The sequence below is a fragment of the Conger conger genome, chromosome 2, assembly GCF_963514075.1.
Source record: "Conger conger chromosome 2, fConCon1.1, whole genome shotgun sequence".
In the NCBI taxonomy this organism is placed as follows: domain Eukaryota; kingdom Metazoa; phylum Chordata; class Actinopteri; order Anguilliformes; family Congridae; genus Conger; species Conger conger.
The window spans coordinates 82,534,445-82,556,741 of NC_083761.1; the positions used below are offsets into that span (position 1 = coordinate 82,534,445).

At 51.8% G+C, this 22,297-nt stretch overlaps 1 protein-coding gene across 1 annotated transcript in view; it reads right to left on the bottom strand.

The window, feature by feature from the left end:
- Positions 1-349: 349 nt before the first annotated feature.
- The window catches only part of tsc2 (TSC complex subunit 2), a 48,387-nt gene continuing 26,439 nt past the window's right edge, over positions 350-22,297 (bottom strand). The window contains 15 exon segments of the mRNA XM_061230568.1: positions 350-1,316; positions 1,699-1,797; positions 2,289-2,380; positions 2,632-2,710; positions 5,308-5,447; positions 6,460-6,646; positions 7,629-7,715; positions 8,409-8,487; positions 10,364-10,923; positions 11,470-11,642; positions 12,763-12,831; positions 14,798-14,986; positions 19,191-19,427; positions 21,275-21,381; positions 22,142-22,297. Of these exon segments, the coding sequence (XP_061086552.1) occupies positions 1,146-1,316; positions 1,699-1,797; positions 2,289-2,380; positions 2,632-2,710; positions 5,308-5,447; positions 6,460-6,646; positions 7,629-7,715; positions 8,409-8,487; positions 10,364-10,923; positions 11,470-11,642; positions 12,763-12,831; positions 14,798-14,986; positions 19,191-19,427; positions 21,275-21,381; positions 22,142-22,297 (2,425 nt within the window). The 3' untranslated portion in view covers positions 350-1,145.

Sequence of the window (22,297 nt, forward strand, 5' to 3'; positions counted from 1 at the left end):
TTTAATGGAAACTGTAATATGCATTCAACTTGTTTTTTTGTCTTGTTCCGGTTTGTCCTTTTTATTTTTTGTATTGTACTTTACGTCTAGCACTTCACCTGCTTTGCACTTGACAAAGTCAAATAAAGAGTTTGACAGCTACTGTACGTACAGTGTCCGCATCGAGTCTTTTTGTGAACGCAACGCCCGCCACCGCAAACTCATTTAGCAGGCTCTCCTTTCCAGAACAATCTGCAATGTGGAAGTCCAAAGCGCGCACAGCACAGTCAAACTATCGGCAACCCACATTAGAAGGCTATAGCCTATCATATGAGCCACGCAACTGAAGTGAAACTCGACACAGAGCTGGTTTTATTCATTCGGATGTTTTATTTCATACACAGGCCTGCACACACGCAGACACGCGTGTCTCTCGTTTAGTGTTTATTTTCACCCCTCCCTGCCTGGTCTTACAGTTCATTTCATTTCAGTCATTCTCAGCCGGGAGACTATCTTAAGAACCCAGCCAATACGAAACATTCTCACAATGTAGCCGCAATGCCGTGGCAATGTTATGCGTGTGTGTGTGTGTGTGTGATTCCTTGTGAAATGACAGATGATGTTCATCTCTGTCGCTGGCGCTAGTTCGGGGAATCGATTAAAAACTTGCATGCGACGCCGGAGTTCGCTCAGAAGAGGGAGGGGCGGGTACAGCCCGGCCCTCTTCCACCGCGCACAGTACAGAACTGCGCTCTTCACGCTAACGAGCGGGGGCCAACCAGCTGGGAGAAATGGGGGCCACAGAGAATAGCCCGGAGTTAAGTGCTTGAAGTAGCAGTGTAGCACACACTGCATCACAGTGAGAGCAGCACTGACATGCAGCACGGGCGAGGGGGACACACCAGTGACGGGTGTGTGTGTGTGTGTGTGTTTGTGCGTGTGCGTGTGCGGATGAGAAACGCGAGCAGAGAGCGGAGAGAAAATTTGCCAATGTGGAACACTGTCAAGAAAAGGGTGATAAAAGTGAGCATTTAAAAAAGGCAAAAAAAAAAAAGAAGAAAGACGTTTGATAACTCCCACCCCCCCACCCCCTTGGCCCCGGCCCCCGTGATAGGCCGAGCAGGTCACTGACAGAAGGCCCCCTCGGCGAATGGGGAGGGAGGCGGTCAGACAAAGTCAGTAAAGTCGTCCACAGTGGAGACGAGCCTCTTCCTCTGGCCGGAGTCCGGGTTGGAGCTGGCGCCGCCCTGCTGGTAGGAGGACTTACTCTGCAGCGGCCCGTGCGACTGGGTCAGGGAGATCCCCGGGGTGGGGCGCGACTGCACCTCCTCCTGAGCCTGGAGGCGTGGGGAGAGGGAGAGAGAGAGGGAGAGAGAGGGAGAGAGAGTTAGCGAGAGGGAGTTAGAGAGAGAGGGAGTTAGGGAGGGAGGGAGAGAGAGAGAGGGGGAGAGAGTTAGAGAGAGGGGGAGAGTTAGAGAGAGAGGGAGTTAGGGAGAGAGGGAGTTAGGGAGGGAGGGAGAGAGAGAGGGAGAGTTAGAGAGAGGGAGAGTTAGAGAGAGGGGGGGAGTTAGAGAGGGGAGAGAGAGAGGGGGGAGAGAAGGTGGGAGTGAGAGAGGGCGAGAGAGTGAGGGAGGGAGAGAGAGGGGGAGGGAGAGAGAGGAGGGATTGAGTACAGAGAGGAGAGAAGTGGGGAGAAGAGGAAAGGCGTGGTGCTCTTACCCGGGTTCTGATTCTCTTGATGTGCCGCAGCCTTGCCAGCCATTTGGAGGCGTAGGCGTCGGAGGGATTGGACCTGCTCTGATGCACGAGAGACGCCATCTGAGAGAGAGAGGGAGGGAGAGGGAGAGGGAGGGGAAGAGAGAGAGAGGGAGAGAAGGAGAGAAGGAGAAGAGGAATGATCAGAGTACCATAGGATGCTGAAGGTGGTTTTGGGAAAACTCAGTAAATGAGAGTTCCACTTCTCACACTCCCACACACACTCTCACACACAGACAGACAGACACACAGACACACACACAGACACACAGACAGACACACACACAGACACACACACAGACACACACACAGACAGACAGACACACACACACACACACACAGACACACACACAGACAGACACACACACAGACAGACACACAGACACACACACACACACACACACACGCACACACACACACACACACACACACAGACACACACACACACACACACACAGACACAGACACACACAGACACACACACACACACAGACACACAGACACACACACACACACACACACAGACACACACAGACACACACACACACACTCACGTTGGCGTGCAGCGCCATTTGGCGCACCAGCAACGGAAGGTTCCGGTCTGAAACGATCTTGTCCACGCTGGTGTCCACGAGCCCCTCCAGATCTGAGACAGAAAAAGAACCTTCTGGATCAGAACCTTGAATCTTAGGGCCACAGCAACTGGCCTGTGCACAGGGGAGTACATAAGTATTTGGACAGTGGTGCAATTTCTGTTTTTTTGGCTCTGCACCCCAGCGTATAGGTATATATGGCATATGTGTGTGTGTGCGTGTGCGTGTGCGCATGCGTGCGTGCGTGCGTGCGTGCGTGCGTGCGTGCGTGCGTGCGTGCGTGCCTGGGGCAGGACGGTCTTACCTTTGCGACACTGCAGAGTGACCAGGTTGCTCTGGTAATCCAGAGGTTTGATCACCACCTCCACAAAATTAAACTGACCCTGCAGAGAGAGGAGAAACAATGAGCAACACTGCAGCACAGACAGACACAGATACACACAGACACACAGACACACAGACAAAAGACACACAGAAGCTCAAACCCCATATCCACACACACGCACAAGTGAAACGACAGACAGACAGACAGACAGACACACACACACACACACACACACACACACACACACACACACACACACAGGGCCTCTTACTCAAACCACACAACTCCCTCTGTACTGTAATGTGCAGTCGTGATGTTGGCCTTTCATACATCATCATTTGTAATGTTAGAGACTGGACCAGTGGAGCTGGGCTTACTGAAGATGGATCAGTGGGAGGGGGAATCATTTTATAGACACACCCCTTGAAAACGACCGCGTGTGAACAGACATACACCTGTGAACACTACAGGAAGTGACCAGCAGTCTCCAGTAAGTGAGAGTTGAATCGGCGTCGGAGCCCCCGGAGGCGTCGATGAGAGAGAGCTCTCTGATTGGCTGTCCAGCTAGCGAATCAGTGCACGAGAAGATAAACGGAAGCGACGAAAGCAAGCCATTCCAAAGTTACTATCACTACCAGACACAATTTTCGATTAGTATTACTAAATAGCGAGAGAACAGGGAAATTGCTGCAAACTGTTTGTTGTGAGCGAGACAATGGCTGCTTCTAGTAGGGAGGGCAAAGTGGAGCTTTAGAATGTAGACCGCTGTGTGTGCACGTGAGCTCGCCAATAGATTTCTCACAGAAAACGTAATTTGTCCACTTTTTTACTTTACAGTAGAGGTGATCAAACTTACAATAACTAAGTGCTAGTGTGTTCTAAGCCTTTACTGGTCCCTGTACGATGTTAGCATGATGTAGCTAGCATACGCGAATAGCACAAAGCCATACAATTTGCTTTTTAACGGCACTTGGTCATTCGAACGATATAGCATTCGATTAAGTTCGACGGCACCGGAATTTTCTGTCGTACCGTCCATAAATGGCAAAAGTCCCACCATAGGATTGATTTAAATCTTTAAAAGTTATACATTTTCTGAATCTTCATTAATTCATCTTGTTTCTATCAGTGATTCGGCGTGATCGGACAGTTCTGTAGCTATGTAAATGACGTCAGAAGGATACAGCACTGTTATTTGCTACCTAAACTTTGACGCACGCTCGAGAGCGTTAACATGATTGAAGTCTGACATGTCTACTGTCAAAATCCATTGAAACTATGAAAAAGTAACCAGGGACTTTGGACTTATAAGGCTGGACATACCGAGTACCCAGCAAAAATATTGACCTGGCTACAGTCACACTTTTGACAGTTCGAACTGCCACCAACTGCCATGTATGAGCGCGTGAACTAAACCAGCAACCGGCGGACCGTCGTTGCGGTGTGTTCGGCACAGCCAACATTAACGACGCATATGGACGCGAGGGGATCTTTGTCGGCGCTCCGCGGCCGACCGTCGGTTTGGTGTGTCCGGGCCTTTAGAGAGGGGTTTGTGTGTAGGGCCTTAAGCTTGTCCCTTTGTCATATGCCATCACACTGACAACACTTTCACAGTTCAGATTATTAACGGCTTGGTTCAGCAGTTGGACCGGACACACTCCAGGGCACTAAATGTAAAAGGCGCCGTAAAAACAAAAAAACAGGCAGTGGCAGTTTTCTCTCAGGGACAGTGGAATGCCTGACTGCTTTCCAAGAAATTCCCTGGCTTCATGGGAAGAAGATACTCTCAGGGAATTTCAGGGACCGTGGGAATCCTGCACATAATACGTGCAGTACATCAGCACAGGGAGTGTGTGTGTGTGTGTGTGTGTGCGTGTGTGCGTGTGTGCGTGTGTATGTGAGAGTGTGTATACGTGTGTCTGTGTGTGTACGTGCATGTGCACGAGGGAGAGACTAAACACACTCAATTTCAAAATACGGTTTAATTCTAGATATGCAGGTTGGTACATTTATGTGTATGTGTGTATGTGTGTGCGTGTGTGTGTGTGGGACTAGGACTGTTGGGAGTATTTGGGGAGGGTATATTATTCCAATTGTTTGTAGGAATGTGTGTATGTGTGTCTTTGTGTTTGCATGTCTGTATGCATGTGTATGTGTTCATGTGTGTATGTCTGTGTTTGTGTGTGTGTGTGTGTGTGTGTGCGTGTGTGTGTGTGTGCGTGCGTGCGTGTCTGCATGTATGCGTGTCTGTGTGTGTGAGTGTGTCTGTGTGTCTGTGTGCGTGCGTTTGTGCGTCTGTCTGCATGTATGTGTGTCTGTGTGCGTGAGAGTGTGTGTGTGTGTGTGTGTGTGTGTATCTGCGTGTGTGAGTGTGCGTGCGTGTGTGCGTGTGTGTGTGTGAGTCTGCGTGTGTGTGTGTGTCTGTGTGCGTGTGTGAGTGTGTGTGTGTCTGTGTGTGTGTGTGAGTGTGTGTGTGTGTCTGTGTGCGTGTGTGTGTGTGTGTGAGTGTGTGTATCTGTGTGTGAGTGCGTGTCTGTGTGCGTGTGTGTGTGTGTGTGAGTGTGTGTATGTGTGCGTGAGTGTGTGTGTGTGCGTGCGTGTGTGTGTCCGTGTGTGTATCTGCGTGTGCGTGAGCGAGACCCTTCCGCGGCTGACCTTGATGGTGCCCAGTTTGTAGTCCTCCCCGGAGTCGTTGTAGACCACGATGACAAAGTCGTTGCCGATGTGCCTCTTCTTGTTGCAGCAGCCCTTGTCCGACTCGCGGTTGGGCATGAGCGTGGCGATGTGGAAAATGGCTGCGGAGAGAGAGTCAGAGTCAGCGTCAGCGTTTCAGCAGATTTCAGCAGAGAAGCCTCCACACTACACGCTACATTAAAGACTTCCGGGGGGGGTGGGGGGGGTTGGGTGGCTGGGTGCGAGATAAGAGGATAAGAGAGTTTCAGGCAGCGCACGTTGTCAAGCTCGACGGTAAATCAGCGGCGAGAGGGCGGGGGGGGAGAAAGCAAATTGGCTTCTTTTGTTTTTGTTCTTTTTAAAAAAAAAAAAGACTTTTTCAAAGATAGTCAAACAGTGAAGGGCAGTGAGAACAGTCTCGGCCAAACTCAACTTACCCTGAAGCCCAGGGCTCAGACCCCCAAAACTGGGGAGATAACCCCTCTCTCTCTCCCTCTCCCTCTCTCCCATAGCCCACTCTCTGCCCTGTAGCTACAGCTGGGTCCTAAGGTTCACATTTCCTGGTCCTGTACCGAGATCTCCATTGCCCTTTTGCTCGAATATCACCGTCCTGTAGCTAGTTCCCCCTCATCCTTTACCTAGCACTTCACTGCCTTGTCGCCATCAACCTTGTCCCCTACATTACATTACAGTTATTTAGTGGACGCTTTTATCCAAACCGACGTACAGTTGACGAGACTAAGCAGGGGCCAATCCCCCCCCTGGAGCAATGTGGGGACAAGGGCCCCAACGGCTGCACGGATTCTTATCGGGGCTTGAACCACCAACCTTCCGGGTCACCGTGAAGCACCTTAGCCACTAGGCCCTGCCCAGGACTACTCCATCGACCCTGTAAGCTAGCTCTACCTTTTCCTGGAGTTTGTGCGTCATTGTCTCCATGTACATGTCACCCCCGCCCCCCCCCCCCCCTCACCCTGCATGATGTCATCGTGCCAGCAGTAGGTGAACTCCCCCCCCCCCCCTCACCCTGCATGATGTCATCGTGCCAGCAGTAGGTGAACTCCCCCCCCCCCCCCCTCACCCTGCATGATGTCATCGTGCCAGCAGTAGGTGAACTCCCCCCCCCCCCCTCACCCTGCATGATGTCATCGTGCCAGCAGTAGGTGAACTCTCCGTCGTCCCCGTACTGGTCCAGCCCCCCCAGGAAGATCTGGTCGGGGTCGCAGTCCTTCAGGTGGATCAGCTTCCCCAGGCCCGTCAGGAACTGGGCGTAGCGGTTCGAGCCGTACTCGTTGGACAGGATCGACACTTCATTGTTCACCTGCGCACAACAGCAACGGCGGCACGCTTACTCTGCGCCTCACACACACTCACCGAGCTCTTTATTAGGAACATCTTTACTTTTATTTTATTACACCGACTTATTCACGCGATTATCTAAATCAGCCAATTGTGTGGCAGCAGTGAAATGCATACACTCATGTAGATACGGGTCAGGAGCTTCAGTTAGTGTTCACGTCAACCAACAGAATGGGGCACAAATGTGATCTAAGTGACTTTGACCGTGGAATGATCGTTGGTGGCAGACAGGGTGGTTTGAGTGTCTCAGACACTGCTGATCTCCTGGGATTTTCACGCACACTCGTCTCTAGAGTTTGCAAAGAGTGGTGCAGAAAACAAAAGAAAAATCCAATGAGCAGCAGTTCTGCAGACAGAAACGCCTTGCTAATGAGAGACACCAGAGGAGAAGGGCCAGACTCAGAAAATGTCTCTTACATACTCTCATCCAGAGTACTGCAGGGCTCGATCAACACCAGCACAATATGCAATGTAAACAAAGCCTCATGTCGGTCAGTCAACTGTGTATTCAACTGCTTTCACTGATCAATTAAGTGCTCAGTAACGACGAAAGCCAGCACACCCTGCGGCTCTCCGGGACCAGAAATGAAGAGCCATCGTATTAAACAATGCTGAAAAACACAGACCAGAAACTAGTGTCCTAGAAAGGAAGAATAAATAGCACAATAGTAAGTGCAACAGTTAAATATGGTATCATATCAATCACTAAGTTCGCCAGTTAAGCTGTAAAACAAGCCTGAAGAACCTAAAATGCCCACGGCCAACTACAGCTTTCTGGAGATCACAGACCCTATTCATGAAGGATTTCAGAGTTTATAGGGCTGATCTAGGATCAGGGTGTCCCTGTCCCATATCCGGACCCCATCTACTAATCGCTAAAGTCAAAACTGATCCCAGATCTGCTTCCGGAGGCACTCTTTGAATACGAGCCACAGGTGCCTTACCTGTCCCGCGCCCACGAACACCACGCCTATCTTGTGAGTGTCGTAAGGAGGCATCTGATCCAGGACCTTCACGGCCCTGTCAATCAACTGTCAGGAGGAAGAAGAACAACGGTGAGGCTCCTCCCACACGGGGGGTGAACAGCTTATTGAAAAGCCGCCATTTTGTGAGTCTTGCAATGAAGAAAGAGGCCTGGAATGGAACCCAAGACAAAGCAGCCTGCCACTGTAAGCTTGGCTAAGCCTCCCAAGTGGACATTTCTGTGGTGAAAAGTCAGTCGTGGCATTCAGGTGAAAAGCCAAGGCAACATTTGGTTGAGAGGTTTTCTGTGCGACTAGGATGCAGGCAGGCGATAATAAACAGGTGTTGTTGTTGTTGTCTAAGCTAAATTAGCTAGATTATTTGTTTTAAAGTGCGACTTGGTCTTAGAAAGTTTGGTGGTCTGACGCTTTGACATCTTTTATTTTATTGTCTTTAGAACTTTTGGTGGTCTTTAAAGTCAAATAAATGTCTTTTTTTGGTTGGATGTTGTGTGGAATTACAGGATATATTCCCAAAATCACTTGCAGAAGGCACAGGGGAAAGGCCCCAGTCTTGTTTGTTTGTTATGAGGATATATTTCCAGTGTTTATTATTTTTGTGTTGTCTCTAATTCTTTGTAATTGGCTTAATGTAAAGCACTTTGAGCTACATCTTATGTGTGAAAGGCGCCATATAAATAAAGTTTATTATTACTATTAATCAGGAGTTGGAGCTGCATCAGCAGGTTCTCGCTGCGTTACCTGGGACTTGGGCAGCAGCAGTGGTTTGTTGGCCTCGTTGCCGAAGAACGGAGAGTGGTACAGCTGGAGGAAGACGAAGCTGAGGAGAGAGAGGGAGAGGCGTTAACACGGTGCGCAAGCGCTACGCCGCTTTCACCCAGAACCCAACACCCAACAGCGGAAACGCTCGCTGAAGACGCCAGGCCAGGGTTTCCACCCAAACAACCTGTTCCCGTGTTCGCTCCGGCAACCGGACTGCCAGCCTGAGGGCTTGCGGGTTCAAATCTCAGAAGTGAAGCGGCTTGAGCGTTTAACCTGGACAACTCTTCCAGAGACGGATGGATCATTTGTACAAACACAGCCGGGTAAGTTTACCGGGACAGTTAGTTCAAATCCAGAGGCTTGCCGCACAGAGTCATGGGAATTGTAGTTCTCACAGGTTGTTTGGCAGCGATGCTTGGAGACAAAACTAGACCGCACGTTACGCCACGTTATTGGCACCACGTGGCCAATGCCCCCCTCCTTAGTGGATACAGTCACACAGCCCACAGACACTATTCCCTGCTATTCCTCATTCCTTATTGGCGAAGCAAATGCCAAAGTTTGGGGTCAGTATCCACGGCGACTAAAACAGCACATGCTGCGCCACACGCTCACTCAGACTGGGCACACGAGTCCTCATCACGTCGACGCCGAAAGGCTGAAACGTTCCCGACACACGCCGACCCGGTAATCGCCTGTTTTTCCGGGGGGAAAGAGGCTCTAAGACTCCCCGCCGAGCGCACGACCACAAGGCCCGAGGAACCTGCTTAATGCAGGAGGACGACGCGTCTCCGCGTTGCCGGGTTATTAACTTCTGGGCGCCGGAGTCACCGGACCGCTCTGGATGAATGTCAATGCGCGGACGGACATAAACAAACACGAACGACACATTTCCGGCCCGCGTTCCGGCCCGTCGTTGAATTAATGATCGGGCGCGCTTCCAGACCAGACGGATTTAATTAGCGGCGGGCTACGCGCCTCGTAGCGGCGGCACGCGGAACGCCGCGACCTTGAGGAAGCCCTTTGAGAGCGCGGTGAAGTTCACCGATCCTACCCCTCCCCCCTGCCCCCCCGCTCCTCCTGCGTACATACAGCCGTACGAGAATGAGAATGAGTGCAAAACTCCACCAGGAAAAGGGAGGATCGGGGGAGGGAGAAATTATGGTGAACCGCCACGGTGAATTGATTCCTCTCTATCTCGGAGGAGCAGCTGGCTGCTGTAACGGGGATTTTCGCGACGGTTTCCCCCCGCTGGTTTCTGACAGGGGTGTGTGAAGATGACCCGTCAGCTCCCGCTAGGGTAGGGCGGGGCTCTGTTGGCCCCGGGCGGAGTGCCCCGCGTTGCCGAAAAATTGGACTTGAAGAAAATGGCTCCCAATTTACATGGAAGCCGTGTCTGAGGCATAGGTACCTCCCCATCTGGGAGGGGTGGCAAACCCAATCAGGGTGAAAAACAATGGGAAGGGTACTAGACTCACAGAACCAGAACCAAAACAAGCTTGTTATGTACATGGAGACAGGAACACCGGCTAGTTTTTTTTTGTTGTCTGTGAAAACGGAAATGAAGTTAGAGTATGCTAGGCATATGTATATGCTGGTGTCTTTACTCAGTAAAACACATTTATATATTTTGGTCTGATCCAGGGGCTGTTTAAGACCTGAGTGTATATTGTATCTCGGTCTGATTCAGGGGCTGTTTAAGACCAGAGTGTATATTGTATTTTGGTCTGATTCAGGGGCTGTTTAAGACCAGAGTGTATATCGTATTTTGGTCTGATTCAGGGGCTGTTTCAGACCTGAGTGTATATTGTATTTTGGTCTGAATCAGGGGCTGTTTCACAGCTGAGTGTATATTGTATTTCGATCTGATTCAGGGGCTGTTTCAGGCCAGAGTGTATATTGTATCTCGGTCTGATTCAGGGGCTGTTTCACACCTGGGGCTGAGGCCGGAGGCCTTCTCCGAGTTGGAGGTGACGCTGCGGCCCTGGTAGGGGTCGCGCTCCATCTTCCGCTCGCGGCGGGAGGGGGCGGAGACGGAGATGGTGTGTCCGCGCGGGCGGTGCCCGCTGGGCGAGAGGGGCCCGGGCTGCGGGGCGGGGAACTCCAGCTTCATCCTGGAGGCCGAGGCGGCCGCGGCCGCCACCGCCGTGGCTCTCAGTCCCCCTGGTCCTCCTCCCACTCCACCCTCCACCTGCCCGTTCAGCGCCGCTCCCTCGCGCTCCTCGCGCTCCTCGCGCTCCTCCGCGTGCGGCTTGCCGTCGCCGGCCCCCGGCCCCTGAGCGGGCCCCGGGGCCTCGGCGAAGCCCTCCTGCAGGGTCTGGAGCTCCGGGGACGAGCTGGACTTGTTGAGCGTGGGGCTGGGCTGGAAGGACAGCTCGGCGTCCTGGGAGCCCGGCGTGGGGAGGGCGGGCGGGGCCGGGTCGATGGGGATGGCCCCCTCGCTCACCTCCTCCAGGGTGGACCTCTCCTCCTCCTGACTGGAGCTGGAGGAGCACTGCTGACCAATCAGAGAGAGGGAGAGAGAGGGAGAGGGAGAGGGAGAGGGAGAGAGAGATAGTGTCCTTAAAATCGCAAGTGGCAGACCTGACTGAATCCCAGCAGCTGTTGGTACAAACTGCTACTACACGCCATGGCTAAGTGCGACCATTTCAATTTCAGCAAAGGACCAGAGGTGGAGAAAAAGAGAGTCCTTAAAATCACAAGTGGTAGATCGGTGTAAATCTCAAATGCTGCTGATGTAACTTGCTACTATACACCTACTACTACGTGTGACCATGCCAGTGCCAATTTCAATTTGAGTAGACAGAGAAAGAGAGAGAGGTGGCCTTTATGTCAGAGATAAGATGGGACCTTTGTGATCACATATTATAAGCAATACAAGAACATGCACAACGCAGAGAAATAAAAGGAAAGAAAATGGAATAAAATAAAATATCACATAAAATTACAAAGGAATCCCTGGAAAGGGATGTGTGGGGGTGTGGGGGGTGTAGGGGGTGTAGGGGGTGTGGGGGGTGCAGGGGGTGTACCCCAGACTCACGCGGCTGTAGGGGGTGTGGGGGGTGTAGGGGGTGAGCGGGGTCTTGCTGGCGGAGTCGGAGCTGATGAAGATGGGCTCGGAGGGCATGGCTTCAAACTCCTCCGTCTCGGGCGACTCAGAGGGAGACTCCGCCCCCCTGCCGCGCGCGCCCTCCTCCAACACCACCACTGAGTCTGCAGGGGGCGACAGAGAGCAGCACACTGAGGGAGCACACACACACACACACTGAGGGAGCACACACACACACACCAGAGAGCAGGGCACTGAGGGAGCACACACACACACACACACCAGAGAGCAGCACACTGAGAGAGCACACAGCCCTCACACAAACCAGGACCCGCACGCACGCACACACTAACTAGGATTTACACACATACTAACTAGGACCCGCACACATACACACACAAACTAGGATTTACACACACACACACACACACACACACACACTAACTAGGACCCACACACATACACACACAAACTAGGACCCCCCCACACACACACACACACACACACACACACACACACACACATAGAACCACATACATATACAGGCAAGCATGTACCCATGCGCTCACACACACACACACTCAATGTTGATGTCAGCCATTAACACCAAGAATCAAAGAGAAAAACAGAAGATCAAATCAGCACACACACACACACACACACACACACACACACACGCTGCATGCTACGCACACACACAGCTCATACTAGTGGTTGCGAAACTATCATTGGCATTTCGCTGTTCCACACCTCCAAAAGCACGTGTCATTTTCTTCTTCTGCTACTACTGTATTAGTGTCAAAGACCAGACCGTACCAAGTGCCTGATAGGGGGGGGCTGTCAGGGATAAGGGAATTATATTCCATTTCAACCTCACCTTTTGTTATGTTTTTATAATCTTGAGTGTACAGTACATGTCAGTGTCCCAGATATTGAATTTCCATGGAAATGATGGAAAAAATATCACACATGCATACAGTTGATAAGAAGGCAGATTGTTTTTTTTTTTGCTTGGCTCAGGTCTGGACTTGGATGGTTTGTTAACATGCAGAGGCGAAGGAGGGTTAAATAAATCTGAATCATCCTGAATCATGAACAATCTCCGGTCTGGATGGTTCATCGTTTGATGCATTTTCTCGATTGAGTTTGTTTGTTTTATTGGGTTTGTAGGGCGTCTTCGGCTGCCGGCTGCCCTCTCTCTCTCTCCCGGCCAGCACAGCGGAGACGCACGGGGTTAATAGAACACAGAAGGTGAACGTATGCGACGGATATACACAGGTGTACCTGCCCAGGAAATACTCCTGTACAACCTGCCAGGAGGCTCGCACAGGGCGAGAGAGGAGAGAGACCCCACTGCGAAAGGAAACCAGGCCTGATGAACACATCACATCTCTCGAAAAATAATAATCATAATCATAGTCATAACAACGAAAACATGGAGGAGTGAGACCATGGGTGACGCACACACACGGAGAGCAGGGCCAATGAGAGGGGCGATGTACACGTACACGTATGACACACGTATGCGTGGACACACACACACACACACACACACACACTATGAGACACAACAGGCTTGATGGTGAGGAGGCTCAGCACAGCAGGCTATAGCATAAAATGGCTGCTCTCTGGCGCCCCCTATAGTGAGCCTCTCGCATCGCCTCAGAAGTAATCTGGGAGTTCACTCCACGTCGCTCTGGAACAGGGGTGTCAAACTGAATTCCCAGGGGGCCGCAGTGTCTGCAGGTTTTCGTGGTTTCCTTTCAATCGGCTGCCAATGAAGGCCTTGAGGATCAAGTTAAACCTGCAGACACTGCGGCCCACCAGGACTGGAGTTAAATCTGCAGACGCTGCAGCCCTCCAGGACTGGAGTTAAACCCGCAGACACTGCGGCCCTCCAGGACTGGAGTTAAACCTGCAGACGCTGCGGCTCTCCAGGACTGGAGTTAAACCTGCAGGCACTGCGGCCCCTCCAGGACTGGAGTTAAATCTGCAGTCACTGTGGCCCTCCAGGACTGGAGTTCAACCTGCAGACACTGTGGCCCTCCAGGACTGGAGTTAAATCAGCAGACACCGTGGCCCTCCAGGACTGGAGTTAAATCAGCAGACACCGTGGCCCTCCAGGACTGGAGTTTGAGCTGGAGAAGCCTGACGAGAGGAGATGACCTCATCCGCCCCGCTCACCTCTCTGTAAGGACCGAGCGCACTGGGACAGCACCACCAGTCCCCGACGGCAACGCGGCTTCATCGAAACACGTCCCAGAACCGGCTAACAGCCGGCAAATTTCACCGCCGCAGTTAAACACTGCCGCTTAAGACACCTCGCGGTGAAAAATCTCTCCCTCACAAATAACGCCGCCCATAAAACAGACACGTCAAGGACAGGGAGTCAAGGAGAAGAACGCATCCCGTCCGCACTCTGTACAGTCCGGAGGTAAATAAGTCTGACAGCCATTAATCGTTTCCCCCCCCCCCCTCTTTTCTGGTGATTCACAGTCCAGATGAGTGACTTAAAGGGCACAAGGCAGTGCTTCAGTGGTTTAATCACCGAACGTGCACAAAGCAGCAAAAAAAAACACATTAATTTTACATAAAAATGACACGCTTCACTTGAGTGTAGGTCAAGGGCTGCCAAAAATCTGTTCCTGGAGATTTACCATCCTGTAGGTTTCCGGCTCAACTAAGCCACACCTCAATTCAACAACTAGAGATCTCATTGATGCTGCTTATTAGTAGAATCAGGTGTGTGCCAACTCAGGTCTCCAGGAATAGGGTTGGGCAGCCCTGCTCTAGCTGTTGAATGAGATGTGCTTTGTTAGGGTTGGAGTGGAAACCCACAGGATGGTAGATCTCCAGGAACAGGGTTGGGCAGCCCTGCTCTAGCTGTTGAATGAGATGTGCTTTGTTAGGGTTGGAGTGGAAACCCACAGGACGGTAGATCTCCAGGAACAGGGTCGGCCAGTCCTGCAGTAGGTTAAACCCCAACCATGGGGCAGTTCAGGGGCTGGGCTCGGAGGATGCTAGCCAATGTCTGCAGACAGACAAGCCTTGCACTCTCAGAAATAAAGCAAAAACAAGTGGTCCAAAAAAAAGGTAAAAGTGGCTACTAAAAAAGGTACAAATGTTTGTTGCTTGTACCCTTTGTACCCAAAGAGAACATTAATACAGGGTACATTTGGGGAAATTTGATCCATGAAGAACAGAAATGTACCTCCACTGTGACTGTATTTCTGAGAGTGTGTGACAGCAGGTAGGCAGCGCACACACACACACGCACACACACACACAGGTGGGCGGGAGACGGACACGGAGGTCTTACCTGTGTTGGAGCGCTGGATGAGGGAGGGCTTGTGGCCCCGGGGCCCGGCCGGGGCCAGGGGGGAGCGTGGCTCCTTGGCCCGCTCCATGGCCATCAGGACGCTGGAGAGCTCCTGCAGGGGCAGGCTGTCCAGCTCGGAGGAGAAGGGGCTGGGCGGGTTCTCCAGGCACATGAGCCAGCTGGTGTTACCTGCAGCCAAAGGCAGGGGGAGCCAGCGAGTTACATTACATTACATTACATTACATTACATGGCATTTGGCAGACGCTCTTATCCAGAGCGATGTACAGTTGATTAGACTGAGCAGGAGACGATCCTCCCCTGGAGCAATGCAGGGTTAAGGGCCTTGTTCAAGGGCTTAACGGCTGTGCGGATCTTATTGTGGCTACACTGGGGATGGAACCACAGACACTGCGGCCCGCTGGACGTGGAGTTGAGTAGCGCTGCTGAACGGGGGGTGAGCAACAAGGGTTGATCCATGACAGGGTTTACTGCCAACTTTTGATATTCGTATAAGCACTACAAGACTACCACCGCAGAATGCAAGTGTGTTTTTGATTTCACTGTGCCCGAGTACAGGAGTGAACCAGTGCAGTTTTATGAAGCGGTCAGAAAACTACAATTACGGAAGCTGGTTGGAACAAAAACCACCAGGAGTTGTGGGGATCCCGGTCAAAGACCAAGGGGCCAGCTTTCGAGCTATACATGTATGAAGTTGCCCCGTAGTGAAGCCTGTATTTCAGCTCAAAAAGCCTCATCTTCCCATTTGACTGCATTCATGTTTCACAGCAACTTAAAAATATTTCCGCTCATATGCTGATCTCACTTTATAAAATTATTTTTTATGAATAATTTTGCAGAGGTCGGATTTTTCCCCCCCAGCACACAGAAAAACATATAAATCGTTGCACCCTTATTTGGCAACTGCCCCAAGCGATTTTCATTGCTACATCCGCCTATTACCATGCGTTTTCTTTCACAGCGCGCACTCAAAAAAGCACTCTCAGGGCGCTCTGCGGCCTCCTCTCCATCATCGCCTCGACCACACACACCCGGCCAGCGGAGGCTTTCGGCGCACACCTCCGCACGGACATGGGGCCTGTTTCATCAGAGAACGCTGGTTTCACTCAAACTTAATGAGTCTGGCCGGCCTCTGAGCTCGTGAGAGGAGCTGGATTAATACACTCCGGTTTCTGTTTCGTGGGCGAGCTCGACGGAAAGCACGCGGGACGCTCGCGATTACTTGCGTCGTTGTTTAATGAAACCGTAAAACCGGAGCTCCCGCGAGTCCCGTTACGTTCCGCGGCATAATGAAAACGCATCAGAAATTACATCCACGAACGTGGCTAGCACGCCGTACTGCGATTACGCAACCCTCGAGGCCTCACAGCATCAATATGCATGCCCCACGTACGCCCGATAACACACCCGCGCGCAATCGCCCAACAGCCAAGTCCATAGAGTTCGGCTGTCTGTACTCGTAGCGGCGCCTTCAGTCTGTCTTCCCCACGCCGCCCGCGAGGCCTCGCGAATAACACTCCGACATTAAATTACAAATCGCAAAGCGCGCGTGTGAAACTCCCTCAAATAGACATAACGAGTCCAGAGTCTTTCTTTGTTGAGACGAAATGTGCTGGAACATCGGTTTGATGAATTGCAGGCGCCATACGTGCATAAACGAGCTTCACGCAGCGAGACCGGCTGTGTTTCGCGTTCGCAGACGAACAATGTCGTCACGGGGGAATACAACTGCCGATACAACACCGCGGAGCCCATAATGATATATTTTTTAAACAAGTGAAGCATTAATATTACGCAGACATCTCAGAAAAACGCTCCGTGTTTTGCGGAGTGTTAACACAGACCAACGACAGGTGATGATGATGATGTTGAAAGCAGCTGATGAAATTTCAAGTGAATGCACTTCCGGTCACATCAATAATGAATCAGAACGCAGAATGTTCCGGTTAAAATGGCGGAAAATAGTAACGACAACAATAACGTGCAGTATTCAGCACCAGCTTGGGCCATTAAATTACCATATAAATGAGCACAATGATTTGTTTTATCTTGTTTTCAGAATTGAAAGATGAAGAAGATTGAAAGTCAGAAGAACCACAAGATTAACTCCGCAGGGTCTACACGCTTAGAAAAGATGTCATTACATGTAATTTGGCTGACACTTTTATCCAAAGCAACTTTCAGTTGATTTAGACTAAGCAGGAGACAATCCTCCCATGGAGCAATGCAGGGTTAAGGGCGGATCTTATTGTGGCCGCACCGGGGATCGAACCACCGACCTTGCGGGTCCCAGTCCTTAACCACTACACCACAGGCCATCCCCAGGGGTTCTGAGAGGATTCTTTGAGTCTTTCGTGTTCGTAGGGGAACCCCTCTTAAGTTCTTCTATAGTAGGTGTGCAAAGTGTGTGAAAGCTCCCAGATTGAACCGTTTTGCCTGACGAAGAAGCCACAGGCCGCACAGGGTTCATCTACGGACACAGCGGAGCCTTCTGGAACCCCCTCTTCTGAGAGTGTAATCAATTACAGTTTGGACGGGTCCACACTTGATTCGCAGGCTGGAAAGAACTGTAACTTTGACAAACAAAGACAAGCGAGATCTTTGTCCTGAGGTTTGGCGAGTTCTAATCAATCACTAACACAAACCAAAACACCCAAACTGAGATTGCGAGGGGAAAATGTGCAAAACGTGTTTTCTTGCAGGTCAACAGTTAAGGACAAATGTTTGACGGAACACAGGCCTCGGTTTTCGTTCAAGATGCGACCTCAACACTCCACACACGCACGTCTGGTCATGCTGGCTTTGTGTGGGAAGGCTGTAGTGTCCACACACGCACGTCCGGTCATGCTGGCTTTGTGTGGGAAGGCTGTAGTGTCCACACACGCAGGTCTGGTCATGCTAGCTTTGTGTGGGAAGGCTGTAGTGTCCACACACGCACGTCTGGTCATGCTGGCTTTGTGTGGGAAGGCTGTAGTGTCCACACACGCACGTCTGGTCATGCTAGCTTTGTGTGGGAAGGCCGGAGTGTCCACACACGCACGTTTGGTCATGCTAGCTTTGTGTGGGAAGGCTGTAGTGTCCACACACGCACGTCTGGTCATGCTAGCTTTGTGGGAAGGCTGTAGTGTCCACACACGCACGTCTGGTCATGCTAGCTTTGTGTGGGAAGGCCGGAGTGTCCACACACACACGTCTGGTCATGCTGGCTTTGTGTGGGAAGGCTGTAATGTCCACACACGCACGTCTGGTCATGCTGGCTTTGTGTGGGAAGGCTGTAGTGTCCACACACGCACGTCTGGTCATGCTGGCTTTGTGTGGGAAGGCTGTAGTGTCCACACACGCACGTCTGGTCATGCTGGCTTTGTGTGGGAAGGCCGTAGTGTCCACACACACACGTCTGGTCATGCTAGCTTTGTGTGGGAAGGCTGTAGTGTCCACACACACACGTCTGGTCATGCTAGCTTTGTGTGGGAAGGCTGTAGTGTCCACACGCACGTCTGGTCATGCTGGCTTTGTGTGGGAAGGCTGTAATGTCCACACACGCACGTCTGGTCATGCTGGCTTTGTGTGGGAAGGCTGTAGTGTCCACACACGCACGTCTGGTCATGCTGGCTTTGTGTGGGAAGGCTGTAGTGTCCACACACGCACGTCTGGTCATGCTGGCTTTGTGTGGGAAGGCTGTAGTGTCCACACACGCACGTCTGGTCATGCTGGCTTTGTGTGGGAAGGCCGTAGTGTCCACACACACACGTCTGGTCATGCTGGCTTTGTGTGGGAAGGCCGCAGCTGCGGGGGTCACATGACACTCGGTAGCACAAGCGGGTAGCCAATCAGGGGTTGGGTCATTTCTAGGTCCATCTGGATCATTACGCTACATTACAGGCATTTGACATGCATCCCCATAACCAGGGACAAGTGCGCTGAAAGACCCCGAGAGTGCAGTACATTACGGAGTGTGAGTAATGACCACAGAGATAAGAACTTGGACCATGTAGATTAATTTCATGAGACAAATAAAATGAGCAATAAAATCGTCTTGGCAAACATAAAACCAGTATACACAAGTGCGTAGTATACACTACAATAAGGGTGACCTGTAGCGTAGTGGTTAAGGTATGTGACTGGGACCTGTAGCGTAGTGGTTAAGGTACATGACAGGTTGGTGGTTCGATCCCCGGTGTAGCCACAATAAGATCCGCACAGCCGTCGGGCCCTTGAGCAAGGCCCTTAACCCTGTATTGCTCCAGGGGAAGGATTGTCTCCTGCTTAGTCTAATCAACTGTACGTCGCTCAGGATAAGAGCGTCTGCCAAAATGCCAATAATGTAAAAATGTAAAATGAGTGTCCCTCCCCCTCCTCCCCCCCCCCGCTCACCGGAGGGCCGGCGGATGAAGATCTCAGCCCAGCCCTGTGTGAGCATGGGCACAAACTCCGCCAGGCTGGACCTGTCCTTCTGCGGGGGGGACGTGAGGGCCGGGTCCTCCCCCCGCAGGGACCCCAGCCCGTCCAGGGGGGCCCCGGGGGACGCCAGGGGCCCGCAGAACTCGCTCTCCGAGGGCGACACCAACGGGCTCAGGCTGTGGGCGGGGCCTGCGGAGAGGGCGTGCCCACCTGGCAGACAGGTGGGGGAGGGTGAAAATGCTGAGAAGGGTTTTTTTGGGTAATGACAGTGTAACGTTACAGGAACCCAGACAACACAGGTACAGTAACCGAACCAGCGTAAAGTCACAGTAACCCAGACAACACAGGTACAGTAACCCAACCAGCGTAAAGTCACAGTAACCCAGACAACGCAGGTACAGTAACCCAACCAGCGTAAAGTCACAGTAACCAAGACAACGTAAAGTCACAGTAACCCAAACAGTGTAAAGCAATAGTTTCCAGACAGCGTCAATTCAGTAAGCAAGGCAGCATAAAGTTACAATAACGAAAAATGCAAAGTTACAGTAACCAGGACAGCATAAAGTTAGTTTCCAGGACAGCTCCAAGTAACAGTAATCCAGCCAGCATAGAATTACAGTAACCGGGTTTTAGTAACCCAAACAGAGTAAATTCACAATAACCCAGACAGCTCAATGCTTCAGCAACCCAACCAGTGTAAAGTTACAGTAGCCCAGAGAATGCAAGGTTACAGTAACCCGGCCAGTGGAACGTTAGTTACACAACAGAACAGTGCAAATTTACAGTAACCCAGACAATGCAAGGTTACAGTAACCCAGCCAGTGGAACGTTAGTTACACAACAGAACAGTGCAAATTTACAGTAACCCAGACAATGTAAGGTTACAGTAACCAGGGGTGCATAAAGCTCGTTACCAGGCAGTGTAAAGTTACAGTTACCAAACTGTAAAGTTACAGTTACCCAGCCAGTGTAAATTTACACTGCAGCAGTGCCTCCTACATGTGCTGAATGAACTGTCCTGGCATTTGCTCAGCCCGTCTATAACACGCTCACTGTCATTCATGTAAATTTAGCATTCCCCTCATAAAGTTTGCTACATGCTGAGAGGGGCCCACGGCAACAATGCATAAAAACAACCATTACCCATTTTAACCCTTTGAAGAGGTTCAGGTTTTCTGGAGTGTCTTTTTAACATTCCAAGTCAGCGTTCTAGAACTCTGCTCTTTTCAATGACCAGCATTAGAATGTACAAGTTATGGACATTCCAATCACATATTTGTGATCTCACACCTTTGAAGGGCTGGGTCTTGAATTGTTCATTTTATTTCATACCCAGCATTCCCAACTCTCAATTGCTCCACATCCCGTTTGCAGAACAGATTCGGGCTGTTCCGAGCGATTGTACAAGCCGCCACAGCACCCGTTTGCATTGAGTAACTTACTATCGTTCCCAGAACTGGAATATCTCTGCTCAGTGCTGTCACCTGCAAAACACACAGTGAAAGAACCGCCCGGGGGATGGCAGTGTCCACACAGTGAAACTGATTTAGTGACCCACATCAAAACCATCGTACCATCCAACCGCAATGTGAGCAGTCAATCACACCGTTAACTCACCTCACCTGGTTAATTGGGTCTGAATTGGTTGCTGTTAATATTGGTTGATATTAAGGCAAAAACAAAAAGCCAGCACGCCCTGCGGCTCTCCAGCACCAGGAGTGAGGACCCCAGCACGCCCTGCGGCTCTCCAGGACCAGGAGTGAGGACCCCAGCACGCCCTGTGGCTCTCCAGCACCAGGATTGAGGACCCCAGCACGCCCTGCGGCTCTCCAGCACCAGGAGTGAGGACCCCAGCATGCCCTGCGGCTCTCCAGCACCAGGAGTGAGGACCCCAGCACGCCCTGTGGCTCTCCAGGACCAGGAGTGAGGACCCCAGCACACCCTGTGGCTCTCCAGTACCAGGAGTGAGGACCCCAGCACACCCTGTGGCTCTCCAGTGAGGAGTGAGGACCACGGGTACATTGGGTTAATTGCAGTACGCTGTCAGTTCAGCCCACCTGATATGGAGCGCACCCGGGTGCGTGTAGCCTTGCTCTGGCCACTCTGTGACTCCAGCTTGGCGGGGGCCTCTTTGGTCTGCCTGGTGTGGAGGGAGGGGTCGGACCTGCAAGGGCAGGGACAGGGGTGAGTGGAGAAGGGGAGGGGGCGGGGGAGCAGTTAGGAAGGGGGTTTGGGCAGGGACAGGGTTTGTGAGATGGAGGTTTGGGAGATGGGGGTTTGGGAGATGAGGGTTAGGATGGAGGTTTGGGAGATGGAGGGTTTGGGAGATGGGGGTTTGGGAGATGGGAGATGGAGGTTTGGGAGATGGGGGTTTGAGAGATGAGGGTTTGGGAGATGAGGGTTTGGGAGATGGGGGTTTGGGAGATGAGGGTTTGGGAGATGGGGGTTTGGGAGATGGGGGTTTGGGAGATGAGGGTTTGGGAGATGAGGGTTTGGGAGATGGGGGTTTGGGAGATGGGGGTTTGGGAGATGGGAGATGGAGGTTTGGGAGATGGGGGTTTGGGAGATGAGGGTTTGGGAGATGGGGGTTTGGGAGATGGGGGTTTGGGAGATGGGGGTTTGGGAGATGAGGGTTTGGGAGATGAGGGTTTGGGAGATGAGGGTTTGGGAGATGAGGGTTTGGGAGATGAGGGTTTGGGAGATGGAGGTTTGGGAGATGGAGGTTTGGGAGATGGAGGTTTGGGAGATGGGGGTTTGGGAGATGGGGGTTTGGGAGATGGAGGTTTGGGAGATGAGGGTTTGGGAGATGGGGGTTTGGGAGATGGGGGTTTGGGAGATGGGGGTTTGGGAGATGGAGGTTTGGGAGATGGGGGTTTGGGAGATGGGGGTTTGGGAGATGGGGGTTTGGGAGATGGGGGCTGTACCTGGTCATCTCCCCAGCGCCGTGTCGCTCCACCATGTCCAGTCCCAGCAGGGCCTGCGTGCGCGCCCCGGCGCTCGTCGTTATGGTAACCAGCTTGTTGCCCACCAGCCAGGTCATGCTCCGCCCCCCGGCCAATAGGAACTCTGCGATGGGAGAC